This window comes from Colobus angolensis, unplaced genomic scaffold, assembly GCF_000951035.1.
Source record: "Colobus angolensis palliatus isolate OR3802 unplaced genomic scaffold, Cang.pa_1.0 Scaffold100, whole genome shotgun sequence".
Lineage (NCBI taxonomy): Eukaryota > Metazoa > Chordata > Mammalia > Primates > Cercopithecidae > Colobus > Colobus angolensis.
This window is the reverse complement of record NW_012110920.1, coordinates 9,679,959-9,697,746: the sequence shown is the minus strand read 5'-3', so window position 1 is coordinate 9,697,746 and position 17,788 is coordinate 9,679,959. Positions and strand designations below refer to the sequence as shown.

The following is a 17,788-nucleotide window of genomic DNA, read 5'->3' as shown; positions in this document are numbered from 1 at the left end:
GGCCACGTTGGTGCTCCTCTCCACCGTCTTAGCCATGATGTCCACATCTCTGCCATGTGGTATGCCCACTGCTTTTGTAGTCAGGTTGGCTCTGAGGTCACTGTCTCCATGATGTCTGGTGTCATAGAACCAACCATCTCCAGCCCCTGGCCACCTTCTGCTGTCTTGGCGATGGCCACGTTGGTGCTCCTCTCCACCGTCTTAGCCATGATGTCCACATCTCTGCCATGTGGTATGCCCACTGCTTTTGTAGTCAGGTTGGCTCTGACGTTCCTCAGGAAAGAGCTGATCCTGCCAAGTCTCTTGCTGGATTCGGAGCCGGTGGTCGATAAACTCCTCCCAGATTTGTGAGAGGTCCTGGACTCCTTTGAGATGGGCGTGTGGCTGACACCTTTATGCGAGTCCCCGTGCCTGCTGCTCCCCAGGCTGCCACAGCCTTTCTCCTTTTTGTCATCTCTACTGGCTCTGTGGCTGAATGAGGACCTGCTGGAGGACTTTCGGGCAATCTTGTCCCCCCTCGTTTTGTGGTGGCTTTCACCTGTCCTGCAGCGATGGGAACTCCTGCCGAGAGCCCTGTCCTTTTCCCTTCTTTCCCTCCCCTCCTTGCAAGCTTCAGCGCTGGCCTGGGTTTGCTCCCTTCCATGCTGTCCACTCAGGCTGCCCTTGCTCTGCCGGGTGGAGACAGGAAGTCCCGCTGCTGCATCCATGTCTGTTTCTGCAGCAGTCCTGCTGGTCAGTTCTACTCCTGCAATGGCCAGGCTCACGCTGCCCTCTCGGGAAAGGCTCATGGACGTGCTGGAAACATGCTCTGAGGACTTGCCTGCAGCCCCTGCCACGGCCACCTTCGTGCTGTTTGGAGCCATGCTGGCAGCGCCTGCAATGGCCATGTTGCTTTTGCTTCCTCCTGCGCCTATGGTGGCCACCCCAGCTATGGCTGCGCTCACCTGTCCAGGGGCAGAATTGGCTGCTGCCACACTCAAGGCACCTGCTATGGTGCCTGTTGCTGCCCCTGCAGCTGCCCCTGCTGCTGCTGCCTCTTTAGTCGCCCCTGTTGCTGGCTCCTCAGCAAGCTCCGTAAATGTTTCGGGGATGGATACATTGAGCACGTTCGTGGGTTTGTGAAAGTCGTGTTGGAGTCTCTCCCCTCCAGCATAAGCAGCAGAAGTGGCCCCACACACCTCAGAGACCATGTGGAGGCTCCGGATGCTGACCTGGTCCTGATCCCCCTTTCCTTGAAGGTCCACGGCTTCCAGGCTCCTCCTGTCTTCCTGAAACACAGGCATCCACATCATGTCTTCAGCTGGAATGCCACAGGTACTGCTGTTACTCTCCATGGGTGGCCGCAAGAGGTAAATTAGTTTTTCCCAATAAGCAAAGAGGTCATCCCGTGTGTTGAGAGCAGGACACAACTGCAGATAGCAAGATCTGCCAGTGGCAAACTTCAGGCGCAGCTGTTGTTTCTCATGGTCGTGAACAGAGATCCGTACAAACTTCAGGGGGAGGAGCCTGGTGAGCTCTAAGTTCTTGGCTGCCTTGCGTTTTTTTCTCTTGTTGGCCTGGCCATGTCCAGCATACTCTTCGCAGCCTGTGGCTGGTCGTGCCAGCAGCATGACATCTGGGAGTGGGAGGATGGGGCTGGTTCGTGCAATGCCCATGGTCACCATACGGACGCGGTTGTGCACATCAATCACTTCTCCCCTTTTGGTGATCTGGATAAAGTCGCTCTCAAATATCGGTGCATATTTGAATATATCATACTCCCCCTTGTATAGTTGTCGCTGCAGTCTCCCCATTGTGGTGTTGAACATGCTCATGCTGGAGCCACTCTGGGCCGTATAATACGGCAGCAGAGAATCACCATTCATGGCTGTCTTTCAGCGCAATGGCAGGGCTGGTGAGGCAGGTCTCTGGGTCTTCCTTGGCCTCGGTGGCAGATGAGGGACCAGTGGTGCTCCTGGGTCACAAAGATGGCTCTGCAGCTTGTCTCTCAATCCCACCCCACCCCACAGGCCCCTGCTGTTGCCTGAGAGCCTCCCAGAGGCTGGGGTGGGGGTGGGAGTATGGATGATTGCTGTTGGGGGTCCTGTAGGGTGCCTGAAATGCAGACTCTTCCAAGATGTAGAGATGCAGGGGGGGCTCCAGAGAGATTTTCTTCTGGGTCTAAACCCCTGACCTCCACCTCCGATTTTTTTAACTACAGTTTGTAGTCTCTCGGAGAGAGACTACAAACTGTAGTCCTAGTGACAGTAAGTGATCACCCGCTCTGCCTAAATCCCCTTTGCGGCCATATTTATCTTCTGCTTCCCTTTGTGACCTGTTGCTGTCATATACCCCTTTGTTGTCATCCCCTAGGTCAGGGCCATGATCCCCTCACTAATACTCCATTGCCCTCATAGGGGACACAGCCCCACCCTACCAGGTACTCAAGTGGGTGCCAAAATAAAAATTTTTCAAATGAGAAAATGTTGTGTGGTTGCTTCCCTTTCCTCACTCCCAATTCAAAAGATTCAGTAACTAGACAGGGTCTATAGGAATGCAAGATAATGGGATAAATTTGAACCATTTGAGTACATGGTTTAAAATTTCTTTTAACCTAGAATTGGCAGTCTTGGTTCTTAGCCCACTCTTCCATAAGGATCTCAGTTCATGCTGACAAGGGAAAACTTTAGTAATAACCTCAACCTTTAATAATAACATGAGACACTGCTTCTCCTAGGTGCCCTACTATGTATCAAACTCCATTCCAGTTTGCTACTATTCCAACTCTTCTCATCTTACAGGTAAAAAAAACTGAAGTTGTGTAACTTGCCTACATTCGTAGAACTTGTAGGCAGTGGAGGCATTATTTGAATACAGGTGTTGCTGCTTTTAAAGTCTTCCTTCTGAACCACTACAGAACTTACAAAAAAAGCTTGGGCAAGCCAAATAAGTTGCATAATTAATTCTGTGTGTGTGTGTGTGTGCATGTTATGGAGAATCCAGGACAACCACTTTAGGAAGGGGCTGCGCTGAGTTGGGGATTAAATTATCCAGGGGGCCACCTCTATTCCTCCCCTCCATCATGTTTATACCAACATCCTGTGTCAGGGAGCCTAGATATTTTCTCAAGGCCCTCGGTGTTTGCCCCATGCCTCTTCTTACCCCCTACCCTGTGAAATGCCAGGAGAAGAGGGTAGGATGGAAATTGTAAGCTTACATTCCAGGAGCTTATCAAAGGCCCTCCTCTACTCACCTCTCTACCATGCAGAAGTAGTTTGGAAGCCATTTACACCCATGGGGACCAGATGCCACTATACCTCCTGCCTTGCCGTGCCCACAGAGCTAGCCCAGGAATAAGTTATTTCCAAGCTGTTACCTGGAAGTTCTGAGAAGGAGACCCTGCTTCCAACTGTCTTTTCTCCCAGCTTGACATTAGGCTCGAAATCCTACCTTAGAGATTCAGTCCTTGAAGATAAAGGCTAGCTCTTTCTTAACATACACACACCTGTCTATCAACTGATGGATAAACAAAATGTAGAGTATCCATATAACAGAATACTATTCAGCCATAAAGAGAAATAAGGCACTATTACATAATACTCTGGGCTGACACTTGAAAACATTATGTTAAGTGAAAGAAGCCAGCCATATTGTTTGAAAGGTCACATATTGTATGATTCTATTTACATAAAATATCCAGCACAGGCAAGTCCATAGAAACAGAAGACAGATTAGTGGTTGCCAGAGGCTGGAAGGAAGGGGAATGAAGAGTGACTCCTTAATGGGTACAGGATTTCCTTTGAGGACAATGAAAAAGTTCTGAAACTAGATAGTAGTGGTTACACAGCATTGTGAATGTACTTAATGTCACTGAATTGTACACTTCAAAATAGTTACAATGGCAATTTTTTTGTATATTTTACCACACACACACACACACACACACACAAATGTATATACTCTTGTTTGAAACCATTGCGGTTGAAAAAAAGCATAGGCTTCAACTTTGGAAAGATCCACTGTGAGACCTCGAGCAAGTTACTGAGCTCTCCACTCCCTCATCTGTAAAATGGGGATAGCAGTTGTTGTGAGGATTAAATGGGATAATACATGTGAAGTGTTTAGTGTATTGTCCTACCCAATAAATGTTAGCTTCTGTTAGCATTAGTCCTCAGCAGTCCTTTTAAGTGTAAATTCCTTCCTGAAAGCAGTGTTTGATGAGACTGTGTTAAAATTTTCTGGAGAGCCACCATAAGAACACAGGATGCTCAGTGGGCAAATGTGGCCTCATTTCAGGCAGATTCTAATTGGAAACACTGTTCACTCCACAAAGAAACAGTATATGAACCCAATCAGAGGTTATGGGACAGGGAAGAGAGAAGAAAGCTTGATATGGGTTGGCGTGTTGAAGGTTTATTCAAAGCCCCTGGGGAGAAATTAAGATACAGATGGAAAATAGTATTTCAGTTAACGGAAAGTGGAAAGATTCCATTCCAGAACTCCTGTCCTGGGCCAGAACCCTTTAAAAGCTCTTGACTCTGAAATAGGTATCAGGCCAGCTCTCAGGGAAAGCCAAGGGGGCAGGTGGAAGGCAAGAGAGGGAAGGGAGGGTGGCTTTCCACACCCTGGCAGTGTGACATCACCACTACCAAGAGGGGACAGCTCGGTGGAAAGACACTGTCAAACCGGGTGCTTGATAATGGTGGTGGCCCCATCTAAGCTTATTCTCTCAAATCCCCCCACCTTCCCTTTCCTCTAAATGTGAAACAAAAGAAATGAAATAACTTGATGGTAAATGCATAGTCATCATCCTTTTTAAAATTAAAGCATCAAAACATAACCTTGGCTACATAAAACAATTTTTAATGCATTTGTGACAGAACTTCATTTACACTTACCATACACATCAAGTTTTCTTGCCATAGCCACCATCCACCCCCAACTTCCTTCCTCTCTAATCCATTGTTGTCCATGGCAGCTTACAAATTGTCTTGTGTTTCATAATGGCTGGTGGCTGGTGCCTCTACCCATAACTAGAAGGTAAATGCAAGGGACATTTTCCCCTCCACCAAGAAAAGGAACACAGATTATCTCCTGAAAGAAGTGGTGAATGGTATTAACATCAGATGGCTCTTGACAGATTAGGAAAGACCCCGATGTGCGATTAAGAGAGTAAAATGAAGACACCTATGTCATAAGTGATCATTTAAAGGAACCATACATGAGGTCAAAGAAGTAGGCACAGAATTCGCACGAATGAATCTGACATTTAACGAAGACAGTGCCTCTCTGAAGAATGGCACCAGTGGCAAGTGGCCAGTTTTTATGTCTAGCCTGTGAATGTTATAGAGAAGCACAAAAAGCAAGGGGGCCTGGCTCTCTTGCAGGCCTAAGGAATCATGTGCCCTGGAAATTCCAGGAAATTCAGTGGAATACCTTTCTTTGAATTATCACACCCATGTTGTCTAAAATGGTTATCTCTTTTTTCCTCCAGTACCCCTTCCCATTCTTTTCTGATATGTATTTGCCAACAATGAGACACACATTTAGACATAACAGATGTAACTCAGTGAGTAACTCTCTGAGAGGAGTTCTGTGGCAGAATGTTAGGGGTCAAAGGTTCAAGCTGAACAGCAGGTGTATGTTTCAGGTGTTTGTACATTCTGAGAAAATAATTAAGGTATCTAGCAATTCAGATTTTATATCAAAATTCTAAACACCAAACTGTTGATCTAAAGGATATGTTTGGTGCCATCTTTCAGGGTTTGTCAATGAGAAATTGAGCATAAGGTGCCCGAGACTAAGGAACAAGACTGAAAGTCAACTATCCCATCTAGTGATGCCCCAAAGAGCAAAGGATGACATCTGGAGAAGTTTAAAGCTAGGCACCCCCCATAATGGGGAGGGAAAGGCAGGGAATGGCTAGATCTCAACAACCAACAGATTTAAATGAACAGAAACCAACACAACATGTGTTTACCATGTCTTGGTTCCAATATTTATTATTCTGTCAGGTTAGGAATACTAGGATAAATAATTAATATTTTCTCTTACAGAAAATTGTAATGATATTATTGAGTACAATTAAACACTCTGAGAATTTCACAGAAACATCAGAATTTTAACAGACAGTAGCCAGCATCCTTGTGGCCAGTGTGAGTGACTTCTCACAGCTGCAAATGCCCTGGGCCAGATTTTTTAAAACAGCCACATGACAAAAACAATGCTATTGACATCCAATAATGCTGAAGCCTGGGCACCACCTAGGCTCCACTGACTGGGGTTTCCAAATATGTCTCCACTGACTGTGGTTTTTAACCACAAGGAAAGGAAAATGGAATATTCTTTGGCTTTTCCAGCCTAGACACAACTCCTGACCTAAGTCATTGAGTGGAGAGTCCTAACCCTTTGGAAGTTGAACTTTCTGCTTTCTTCCTGTGACTTTGGAACTGAGTTTGCAACAGAGGACCTGCCATCGTGCTGTCCGTGGATTTTATGTTAACACTGGGAGAATTCTGTTCTCCAGGGGCTGAAAAGCTCTTCTGGCCACCTGAATATCTTGAGATACTGCACGTGGTGACAGCCCCGCACCCCCCCCAAAACTCTTAGAAACCAGATCTGAGAAAAAGCATATAAAAGTCACTTCAGTGTTGTGTGACACAAACATCAAAAGAGCACATTGCCTAGTTTTCTCGCACACAGAATTTCTAGACATAACAGCATATTTGCTAGAAAGCACAACCCTGGCCATTGCACAACTTCACTAAATGCTGTTCTCACTCCACATCCCCTATGAGTGACAATGGTAGCCACGGTGAAGGAGATGGCCCCATCCCTCCCACCCAAGGTACAGACACTTCTGCATGAATCCTAAGGGTGGGCATCCTGGTTTTTTGTAGAATCCAGATGAAAGGCAGGCAGGACACTAGCTGGGGGCCATCTGGAACATAAGAATGGCCAGCGTGTTAAGGCCTAAATCCTGGAGTTGAGGCAAGGATGCACTTGCCCTGGTCCGAGACCCACTCTGGGGCAGAATGGGAAGGGCCCACTGAGTCATTTCAGGACCTCCCACCTTGTTGGTTCTCTGCTGCTGGGATTCTAGAGGTACACAGGAAGACAGCTCTCCAATGGCTTCAGGGTTTTGGGTATAAAATGAGGATTCAATGAGGACTCCCCAGTTGCCCCCATACCACGGCTGCTTAGCTCTGCAATGTTCCTTCTTTTATCTGTTGGATAAAGAGGTTTCTCTCATCTTCTGGAGTCCTCCCATTCTGAGCCCGGACAATACACGTGGGCCGATGAAGGTTGAGCATGTATATCAAATGCTGCTTCTCATTCTTGAGTTCCTCAATCTGAGCCTTCAGTTCAGCATTCACACTTTCCAGCTTCTCTGACTCCTGGGGGACAAGCAACAGAGGCATCAAGAAAGGAGCCAAGGGCCAGTGAGGAGGGAGTGGCCTGGACTGCTGCCTGGATGCAGGGGTGCACCTGGGACACCCTGGGACCCATCAAGCTGGGAGAGGAAGATGGGAGATGGGAGAGCAGCACTAGGTTTAGGAAAATGCAGACCCTCTTCTTCAGAGAAGCCCTGGTGATGCCACAGAGGCGGCCTGTGACTCTACTAATACTGAAGCTGCAGAGGAACCAATAGTTCAGATACCTCATTTGCATGAGTCAACAGCCCATATGCAGGTCTTGTGGAACCCAAAATGGCCTTGGGAGCTGGGGAGAAATCCAGACTCATGGAGGCTTAGTCGATTCTGAGTCACAGATCTCAATGAGAAACTCATCTCCCCAGAAAAAAATGTATATGGCAACACACAAAATTCCCTAATTTTCACTGATCCCCTGAAGCAATCAACATAACCCTTTGGGGATCTGTGGGACCTGGGTTAAGACTCTGCCCTGGCCTAACCACATTTGGAGGAGGGGCACAACCACTGGAAAGACTGCTGGGCACCACCGGCCACCCTGCCTACCCACAAAAGCAATATCCCCTAGTGTGTCTCAAGGCGGGCCGGGTAGCCAGGGGCTCAGCTTGCTGGCTAAGCCAGGGAGAAGGACTGTAGAGTTAGGAACCAGACAAGAATGCAAAGCAAATGTAACCACTGCTTGTGGATTAAGGAAATTACTTGTTTGAAGAGATTAATTAAAGGCTTTTCATAGTGAGCCAAATGAGAGCTGGCAGCTTCCTTTTCTCAGGAAAACAGTCAAGTGAAGCCTCTTTAACTGGGTTGGCATGTCCTGCAGCCTGGAAGCTGATGGACATGTATGAACCGGCCGAGGCTGCTGGGAGTCGGGCATCAGACGAATTCACACACCTGCTTTTATACATCCACAGTCACATCCATTGTGTTTACTGCTTTGCCACCTCCTTATTCTGCAACTGGCATTTCTGCTACCAGCTACAAGGCCCTTCTTGGGAAATTATAACCAGGTAAGGGGTTTTCTAACTCTTCTTCTGATAGCCACACGAAGCTGGTGAGGACAGGCATGAGCGAGAGGAAGGGGAAGGCTAGAAGGCACTTACTTTCTGCAGGCACTCCGTCTTCTCCTTCTTCTTGTTTCGGCACTTGGCGGCTGCAATCTTATTTCTTTCTCGCCGCCTCTTTTTCCTTTCATCTTCTTCAGGGGCTACCTATAAAATCCAAAAGGGACACATTTAAAGGGTAGTAAGAAATGCCACTTATCTCAAATACACTGCCTTTTACTGCCAGCAGCAAAAAGCTGGCAGACAAGGTCCAGTGCTAGCGCTAAAGGACCCCGAAAAAATAAAGCTCTAGACTTTTGTGTGAGAACTCCTACACACACACACACACACACACACACACACACACACACATGTGAGTGAAGAACAAAAGTCAAAGTTAAAATTATACCAGCAATATATTAGTAAATTAAAAGTTAGCCAATTTTGAAAATGCATTTGGAGTTTGAGATGAGGATAATATGCAAATTGATAACTATTGGTACTAACTGTAATCATTTAAAGCTGAAACAGATTCTGTTTGGTAAACATCTCCTTTCTTTGGGAACCAGGAATGACCTCAGGATCATCACCTAGCCACCCTCTCCCGGCCTCTTCTTCGATTCAAGACCCAAGGGCAAACCCCATTCACCTCTGACTTCACCTGGAGCATCAGAGCACCAGCTTCCCAAATTTGAGAGAAGCCCATGATGCTCCTGCAGAGAAGGCACCTAAGCCCATTCCCAACCAAAGTGGCATTAATCGGCCCATGCTGGGGTGCCACCTGCAAGTGGTGAACTAGGACCATCTTTTAGGTCAGTCTCACTACTCCTTGCCCAAAGGCTGCAGTCATGCCAGTTTAGTAAGCGTGAAACACTTCCACTTGCCACCACGAGGAAAAGGCCAATAAAATGGTGGAACCTCAGCTCTGACATCCTTAAGCCACTATTACATCACCAGAAGCCGCCTTCCAGACTTCTCACCATGTTTATTATTCCAGGGGTCTTATGCAAGGTTGCCAAGCGTGGAACAGTGCAAGTGTGTAAGACAGAAGTGAACTTGGAGCAACACCTGGTCCCAAGGCTGTGAACATTGTTACAGGGAAGGGTGGGGCAGGCTGCCTGGTCCTTGCTCTACTGTCTGGGTGCTTGGGTCCTAGTAGTGATAAAAATAGGGACCACCACACTCCATGCTTCTTCAGAACAACTGGACACAGAAGGTGGCCTCATCCTGACTCATGGCTTTTAAGTGCCATCTATATGCTGATAATTTCCAACTCTATTATCTCTAGCCCAGACTCTCCTCTGAACTCCAGACTCACATATTCAACTGCCTGCTTGACATCTCCACATGAGTGCAGAATAGGACAGATCTCCTGCTCTTGCCACCACCCTAACCCCTATAATCCCAAATCTCAGCAGCAAATGGACGCTTCATTCTTACAGCTGTGCTGGCCAGAAAACTCGGTCACCCTTGAGTCTTCCCTTTCTCTCATACCCCACATCCAATCTATCAGCAAATCAGCTTTACCTTCAAGTCAGATCCAAAGCTAACCACTTCTCCGCACCTGCACTGCTCCCTCCTGACACAGCCCCCCACCACACCCACTCATGTGGATTCCTGCCACAGCCTCCTTTCTGTGCACTCAGCTTCTGTCTTGCTCCTACTGCCCATTCTCAACATGACAGCCAGGGTGATCATTTAAAAATAAAAATCAAGGCTGGGCGTGGTGGCTCACGCCTGTAATCCCAGCACTTTGGGAGGTTGAGGCAGGTGGATCACCTGAGGTCAGGAGTTCGAGACCAGCCTGGCCAACAAGGAGAAACCCCATCTCTACTAAAAAAATACAAAAAATAGCCAGACATGTGGCGGGCACCTGTAATCCCAGCTATTTGGGAGGCTGAGGTATGAGAATTGCTTAAACCTGGGAGGCAGAGGTTGCAGTGAGCCAAGATCATGCCACTGCACTCCAGCCTGGGTGACAGAGCAAGACTCTATCTAAAAAAAAATGTGAGTGTGTGTGTGTTGAATCTTGTTGTTTCTCTGCTCAAAACCCTTCTGTGGCTTCCCACCTCACTCTGAGCACAGGGCCACATCTATACAACAATAGTCTGTGAGACCCAATATGACCAGCCCCTATTTTTCTCCCGCCCCCATACTCTGCCCCACTGCACAGCCCACCAGGCACCAATACTCCCACCTCAGTGCCCTTAATTTCTTTTACCAGATACCCACATGACTTCTTCCCTCTCCTCTTTCCTTCTTCCTTTCCTTTTGACCTCTGCTCAAAAGCCACTATCAATGAATCCTTCCCTGACTTCCTAATTTAAAACAGCTACCCTGGCTGGGTGCAATGGCTCATGCCTGTGATCCCAGTGTTTTGGGAAGCTGAAGCAGGAGGATGGCTTGAGCCCAGGAGATTGAGGCTACAATGAGCCGTGATCACCCCACTGCACCCCAGCCTGGGTGATGGAGCAACACCGTCTCTAAAAGCAAAATGAGTCTTATTCCGTCACCCAGGCTGGACTACAGTGAGGTGATCATGGCTCATTGCAACCTCAACCTCCTGGGCTCAAGTGGTACTCCCACCTCAGCCTCTCAAGTGGATGAGACTACAGGCATGTACCACCCTGCCCAGCTAATATTTTTATAGAGATTGGGTCTCATTGTGTTGCCCAGGTTGGTCTCAAACTCCTGGACTCAAGCGATAATCCCACTTTGGCCTCCCAAAGTGCTGGGATTACAGGTGTGGGCCACCATGCCTGGCCTGAAAAGTTTTTAAACCCACCAACCCCACCCCTACCTGTTCTCTCTGCCTCACTCCCTGCTTTTTCCTCCTTTGCACTTATCTCTTAATGTATTTACATGTTATGTATTGTCTGTCTCCTCCCAGGAGAAGGTAAGCTCCTTGAGGGCAGGGGTTTCGTTTGTTTCACTCTCAACAACAGCCCCCTGCCTAGAACATGCCCAACACACAGTGGCTCTGAGCAAAACATGTGCTAAAAGAATGAACACCTGTGGTAGAACCCACCTCGGCTTTTGTGACAGACACTCCAAGGGGTCTGTCACTGACCGTGACTGACTCCAGCGCAGAGGACATCCGGTGGCAGAGGTGCTTGTTCTGGATGGCAAACCTCAGCTCTTCCTTGACAAAGGGCGTCAGGTTAGCAAAATCCTCAAACATCAGTGACCCAGGAGGGGACAGGCAGGGGACGATGGCAGAAGCACTCACTTCCGAGGCAGAGACCTGGCCTGGGTGTTGAAGCATCATTTTGCTGAAAGACACATTGAAACCCAAACTGTTTCAGGGGCTCTGGGGCATGGGATCAAGTCCCTTTCCTCCACCAGACCTCCAACACCAGAACCCCACCCTCAGAGAAAAGTCCCATAAGCCCTTGGGTTTCTGTTTTGTTTTCGTTTCGTGCCATCCTCATCTTGAGTAAAACAGGTTCTTAAAATACACACAGCTCAGTGACATGAACAAAATGCTTATTTGAAGTTTATAAGGGATGATGTTTCAGGCTACTCTGAATTCACAAGAGCTATGAGTTTTGGCTGGTGTGCCTATGTGCAAATGTGGCCTCAAACAGTCCTGAAAGAGGAAGAACAGTTTTTAAAAATCAGTAAGGCCATTTTAAAAATCATGAGTAACCTCATTTTCAGCCTCTTTTGCAAAGAGGCTTGACATCAAGTTGAAACTATCAGTGAGTGGAAGTAAAAGCAAAAAGTGGGGAATCCTTGAATTTAGCAAGTACATCTCTGAAGCTTCTCTCCCGGAAGTTGGGCCCAAGCAATGGGAATGAGAAAGGTAACTGTAGCCAGGTGCGTTTCTTCACCCCAGACTTTGGCAGGGGATGGGGAGGTGGATTCTTAAGGTTAAGGCTGGCAAAGCAAAAGGCCTTAAAGAAAAGTAAGGTGCCGTATTGTGGGGGAGTTGTTCAGACCTGTGGTGTAGGGAGAGACTTAGGCTGGGTGTGGGGACAGAGAACCCTGGGGCTGGCTCTGGCACTAAAGAGCAGTGACTTGAGCCAGTCACTTCAGCTCTCTAGGACCCAGTCTGTGTCTGGTAAATGACTGAGAGTTCCTCCAATGCAAGCATTGAGTCTACACCATTGCTTTACCCAGAGCCTGGCCCAGCACCTGACTCGCCATGCCTCACTGGCCAACTGAATAAATGAAGTGGGGATGGGGCCATCAAATCAAGTGCCCCCCATAGTCCAAGGTTACTTTTCTCATTCCCATTTCTTGGGCTCAACTTCTGGGGGAGAAGCTTCAGCTATGTAGTTGCTAAATTAATCTCCCTCTATTCTTCTATAGCTCAGTGAACCCAAAAGGATGACAAAAGGAAAAAAAAGAGTAGAAGTAGTGACAGTTACATGGACCCAATTTGGAAGAGTCCCCCATAAGTCTTGGCCTGCTGTGTACTCCCTCCAGCAGTGGCCATTCCCCCTCGTCCCTGCAGTTGGTTCCCAAGTGGCAATGAGTATAGGGATGAGTGTAGAATGAGTGTGGTCTGGGCATTCCTCTCACCAGGGAGTCTGTGGTCATTAGCACAGTCCAGACAGAGAAGAAGCCCTCTGGCAAGTCTCAAGCATTTAAGGAGTGCCTCCTTCATATCAGAAGCCTTAGGGGCACTATCTCATTTAATCCTCATGAGAACCCAGTGAGTTAGGATTTAGCCCCCTTTTATAGATGAGATAACTGAGGTTTAGACAAACTAAGTCATTTGTCCAAAGTCACAGAATTAATATGGGGCAGCATCAGGATTTGGAATTAAGTTAGTTTGGCTCCAGGATTCATGCCCTTAATTTGTACATTGCAAAAAACGAACAAATATTATTATACATTACAAAAACAAACCAGTATTATGTTATATTGCACAAACAAAACAAAAAACCTGAGCAAATATTTGGGGGGCAGGCCTTAAGGTAGGTGGGAGGCCTGGAAATGAAGTGATGGAGGCGAGGCTAAGTAAAGATTCCTGGGGATAACTTGAACTCTGTTTAATGAACTGCTAATCTTTATGTCAGGGGGCACACCCAGGCTGCTTGCTACCTGCCCTCTGGGAGTGTGAGCAAGTGGGTCTCTTATCCACAAAATTCTCATAATGGGGTCAGAAGATGAAAATCTGAAGCTCACTGACTCCATTAATGTGTTATCATTGTACCTCCCAGTGGCTTTTTCTCCTCTGTTAAAGAGGGCTTGTAACAATCACCCTATTTTCCCATAATATCCTATGAGGAATTGAGGAACCAATACATGAATATGCCCTGGAAAACATTCCTTTGGCCAGGAGCTCCATGATTACTAGGCCTCCCAGAGATCTCTCCAGCCCAGGGCTGGCTCTCTGACAGAGGCTCTGTGGGGTCCAGGAGGGAGGGTGGCTGGTCACCCTCTTTGATCTCAAAGGCTTCTGAATAGAATACCCTGACTTGAACTCCCCCTGGAGATCTAACATACACCAATGGAGGCAAGACTTCCAGGCCAATGAAAGCTGCCCTTGACTAGTCAAAGAAACCCAGGCTATATATGTAATTCTTTTCCCAAAGCCCTGTGTCATGAGTCAGAACTGAAGTTCTTCTCTCAATTTAATCCTATAATCTTAGGATGCTGGGAGGATACTTGTCGCTGTCAGGCAATAAACTCTGAGAAACCAGACTTCTAAAGCCAGAGGCTTAAGATTCTCCCATGTATTCATGTTTCTCTGCCCTTTCCAACTTTATTAAAAACCCAGTGATTCAGGGATGACATTCAGAGCTACCACTGGGCTAGTCTTTGATCGGAGGCCTGAATGGCTCCCTTCTACGTGGGTACTTAGAATTTCACTGCAGTAGACTGTGGTTCCATTTCGCCACCCAACTAGGTTTATTAATGAGCTCTCAGGGCTTGGGGTCTGCTGTTTGTGACTCCCATCCCCGACCCTTCTTCTTACGTAAAGTCAGCAGTCCCAATGAAAGAATGAAAGAAGCTGAAGAATGTCAGTGGTATGGAATGCTTTTATGGAAAACATTGGGTGGGCTTACTTGGGGACAGAAATGGTTGTAAAAATGTTAAAAGTCTTTCAGAAAATAAAACAGATATATCTGTAGAGATCTGGGTTTTCTTGGCACTAGGCTAAAGCTTAACTTCTTGGGATACTTTCTAGTTATTCCTTTACTCAGTCTCTTGAGTTATGATTCAGCCTAGACTCAGGCTGTGTCCCCAAAAGGAAATGAAGTTAAATCATCAGACAATTTTTCAGAAAGTTGAGATCCTCAAACATCCTGATCATGGAAAAAAATTGTTTGGGGACCTCAGATCAGAGTTGACTTTCTATGCTGATCATAAAATTGTTCAGACTTGCTACCAAGAACTTGCATTTTGTTTCTGCTTGATTATTTCCAATCGGAAATCATGTTGTATCATTGGTAGTTTCATCATTTTCAAGAAAGTGAAACTTTACTCATGTATTCCTTTAACTGGAAATTCAGCTCCCAGATTTTTATTTCCTGGTAGCTACAGCTACACTGAATTTTCACTTTTAATTTTCATCCTCTTTCCACTAAGCATTGCTCGCTAACCATCTTATGTTACTAGGAAGCCAATACTGGCCTTTCACTAACTCTTCATATCTTGGTCTTCCTCCCAGACCTCTTGAAGATTGTAGGTGCAAAGCTGGGCATCAAGGGCCAGAGACAATGTTTCTAAACCTATCAGTGCCACTCACAAACTAAGCACTCACCAACAAATCACTTAGGCTTTCTGGGCCTCTCATTCTCTTCCTCTGTAATTTGAGATCAAAACTGCCTGCCCCAAAGGGCTGTTAAGAAGGATATATGAGATTTACATACACACTGGGTAGTCATTATTACTGTGACTCCATCTTCTCCATTTCAGGAAAAACTCATTCTGTTGTTATCAATTCAATAAAGCCCTGTTAGTGAGGAATTAACTAAAACCTTCAAGAAATTCAGGTCATTCAGAGCCTCTTTTGTACTCTGATTGACCCCAGGTTCTTCACAGACCAGGTAGATGTCACCCCACTATTTGCTGACACCAGCATTTCTCCATTACATATTTGAAAGAAAACCAATTCTCACTTATAAACCATTTCTCCCTTGGAAAGCTTCTGTGGCATCTTGACTATGTCCTTCCTCCTCCCCTGGCTGGGTAACAGTTGAAGCCACTGGCCTTGTCCCATGCCCAGCCAATTTTAAAAAGAAAGGAATCATGGACTCTATCTAATGGAAATCACGCCCTCTCCATATAGAATCATCTAGGTCAGATTTTCATTTTGTAATGAGTACACTGGTCCAGGGAGGTAAAAATGACTTGCCTAAGGTCATAAAGCTGGTGAGTGGCCCATCCCATGCCAAGCTGCTGACCGCCCACCAACTGCTCATTTTGGTCCATCACCAATAGGTATCACCACCTCAAGGGATCAACCAACAAGGCAACCAGAGAACAGAGCCATTAGCCAGGTAGATAAGGGGTCAAGAGTCCTGGAACTTGGTACCAACCGCAGAGGAGACTTTGACAGGACTGAGGCAGGGAGGGGCTATCAAAGAAAAGGGCCATGGAGAGAAAGGAATTCTATAATGGCTAAAGGGCAAGGAGGAAGAGAGAGAGAAAAAGCAGGCTCCCAGCACTGTCACAGATGCTGGGTGCTGTATCTTATCCCCACTGCGGGCATGGGGTGCTGCCTTCTTTGCTGTCTCTGAAACAATTCTGACAGTAACTGCAATCCTCACCTCATCCCATCTTTGACCAGGATATCCTCAAAGCAGGAGCCTGTATGCTGTAGCATTATTCTACAACCAATGCTAACCGCAAAACAACGGGGACAGTAATACCAATTTTTTGCCTTCACTTTAAGTTGTGGAGACAGAAACTTCGAACAGAAGATATGACTGTCACCTACAACGAAAGGGGTACATTGAGAGAACATCCAGATTTTCTGGCTCTCCTTTTTTTTTTTTCTGGCTTCATCAAGGATTTAGTAACTATTTTATTTGTAAGAAAGCATATGTGACCTATGCAGTGAAATTAGGAAATAGAAAATGTTTAGGAGGAAAGGAAGTAGATGAGAGACGAAAACGGGGGTGGGGGAGCAGAGAAGGAGAAGGAATCCAGTGGAAAGAAAACTGGTGAGGGAAAAGATGCCTTGCAGAAAAGTCCTCTTTCCCCCACTGTCTGGACACCGGTCAATGACATTAGATAGAGACCCACACCATTCAAGTCCCCTCACTGGCTCCTTTTCTTCCCACTACACCACTCCAGAATCTGAAAATCTCCAGACAGAAAGGACCTTAGCAGTTATCTGGTTCAACCACTGCATTGTGCCCTCCAACACGCAGAGGGGGCCGGTACTGCCCATGTGCCCTTATTTCCCGGCTCGGCATACTGAGGCTCAACGACATCGATTGCAGTGTAAGCGCTCAGAGTCCTGGCACTAGACCACAAAGCCATTCTCTCAAATATCTGCACAACTGGCTCCACACCCTCGCTTCCCCGCCACGGTGGGTCTCCCGCGGACCCGCCGAAGGAAAAGCCAGAGTGAGAGTCCCAGGTGTGTGGGAGTCCCGGGCTCGGGTTCCAGACACCAACTGGTGCCGGGAGCCCTTCCCGTCGTCCGCCCTGGGACAGCGCGACACCAGCGCTCTCCACTTCCAAACTTATCCCAGCTAACTTTTTCTCGGGGTTGCCTTCACTGTCCTGCCGCCAGCGCTCCGGGGTGCCCAGGGCGACCCCCAGCGGCCGCGCACGCGACGCCGCCAGCCCTCCTGCCCCTTCCCCATTCATTCCTCTCCGCGCGTGGGGCAGCCCTCCCGCAAGCCTCCGGCCTTCGTGCCTCTCTGCCGACCCCGGGAAGGATCGGCTCCCTCAGTGCCGTGTCTCGAAGCGAGGGATGCAGCGGGACGGCAAGCTGGGCAGCCTCGGACACCCCAGCGCACCCGCCCACCCACCTCACGCCCTCTCCCAGCCCGGCAAGCCAGCGCCGTCTGCGTAGAGAAGCGGCGCTCCAGGCTGGCGGCAGAGTGGACGCCCGACCTCCGTCACCAGGAACCTTTCGCGCCCCAAGTCAAAAGAGAAAGTTAGTTCTTTCGCTTTGCGGGAAACTTTTCGAAGCGCCGAGGAGCAGCGGTGGCTTAGAAGAAGTTCAAGCCAGAGTTCCAAGCCGGAGACTGGGGGCGCGGATCTGGAGTGGGTCAGAGGTCGGCGGACTGGTTACTTAGAGGGGCGCGAAGGGAATGAAGGCAAGCCGCCCTCGTCGCGCTCACTCCCTTGGCTTCCAGCGCTCACCTCCAGGCTCCGCTCGGGGCGGCCAGGGTCCGGAGGACGGGCAGGGTCGGGACGGGGTCG

The 17,788-nt window shown here is 47.8% G+C and overlaps 2 protein-coding genes across 4 annotated transcripts in view; both read right to left on the bottom strand.

Moving 5' to 3' along the window:
• FAM71A (family with sequence similarity 71, member A) overlaps positions 1-2,292 on the bottom strand; it is a 2,552-nt gene extending 260 nt beyond the window's left edge. Inside the window, exon 1 of the mRNA XM_011938592.1 lies at positions 155-2,292. Within this exon, the coding sequence (XP_011793982.1) occupies positions 155-1,865 (1,711 nt within the window). The 5' untranslated portion in view covers positions 1,866-2,292. The remainder of the gene's footprint in view (positions 1-154) is intronic.
• A 3,662-nt stretch (positions 2,293-5,954) lies between these two features.
• Positions 5,955-17,788, bottom strand: part of ATF3 (activating transcription factor 3) — a 54,022-nt gene continuing 42,188 nt past the window's right edge. The window contains exons 1-4 of one of the 3 annotated variants that reach the window (XM_011938575.1): positions 17,729-17,778; positions 11,478-11,721; positions 8,510-8,617; positions 5,955-7,376 (exon numbers count right to left, since the gene is read on the bottom strand). In XM_011938575.1, coding sequence (XP_011793965.1) covers positions 7,179-7,376; positions 8,510-8,617; positions 11,478-11,717 — 546 coding nt within the window. In that variant the 5' untranslated portion in view covers positions 11,718-11,721; positions 17,729-17,778 and the 3' untranslated portion in view covers positions 5,955-7,178. Of the gene's footprint in view, positions 7,702-8,509; positions 8,618-11,477; positions 11,722-17,728; positions 17,779-17,788 lie in introns of those variants that run through there. The other 2 variants (XM_011938581.1, XM_011938568.1) reach the window with 2 other exon arrangements.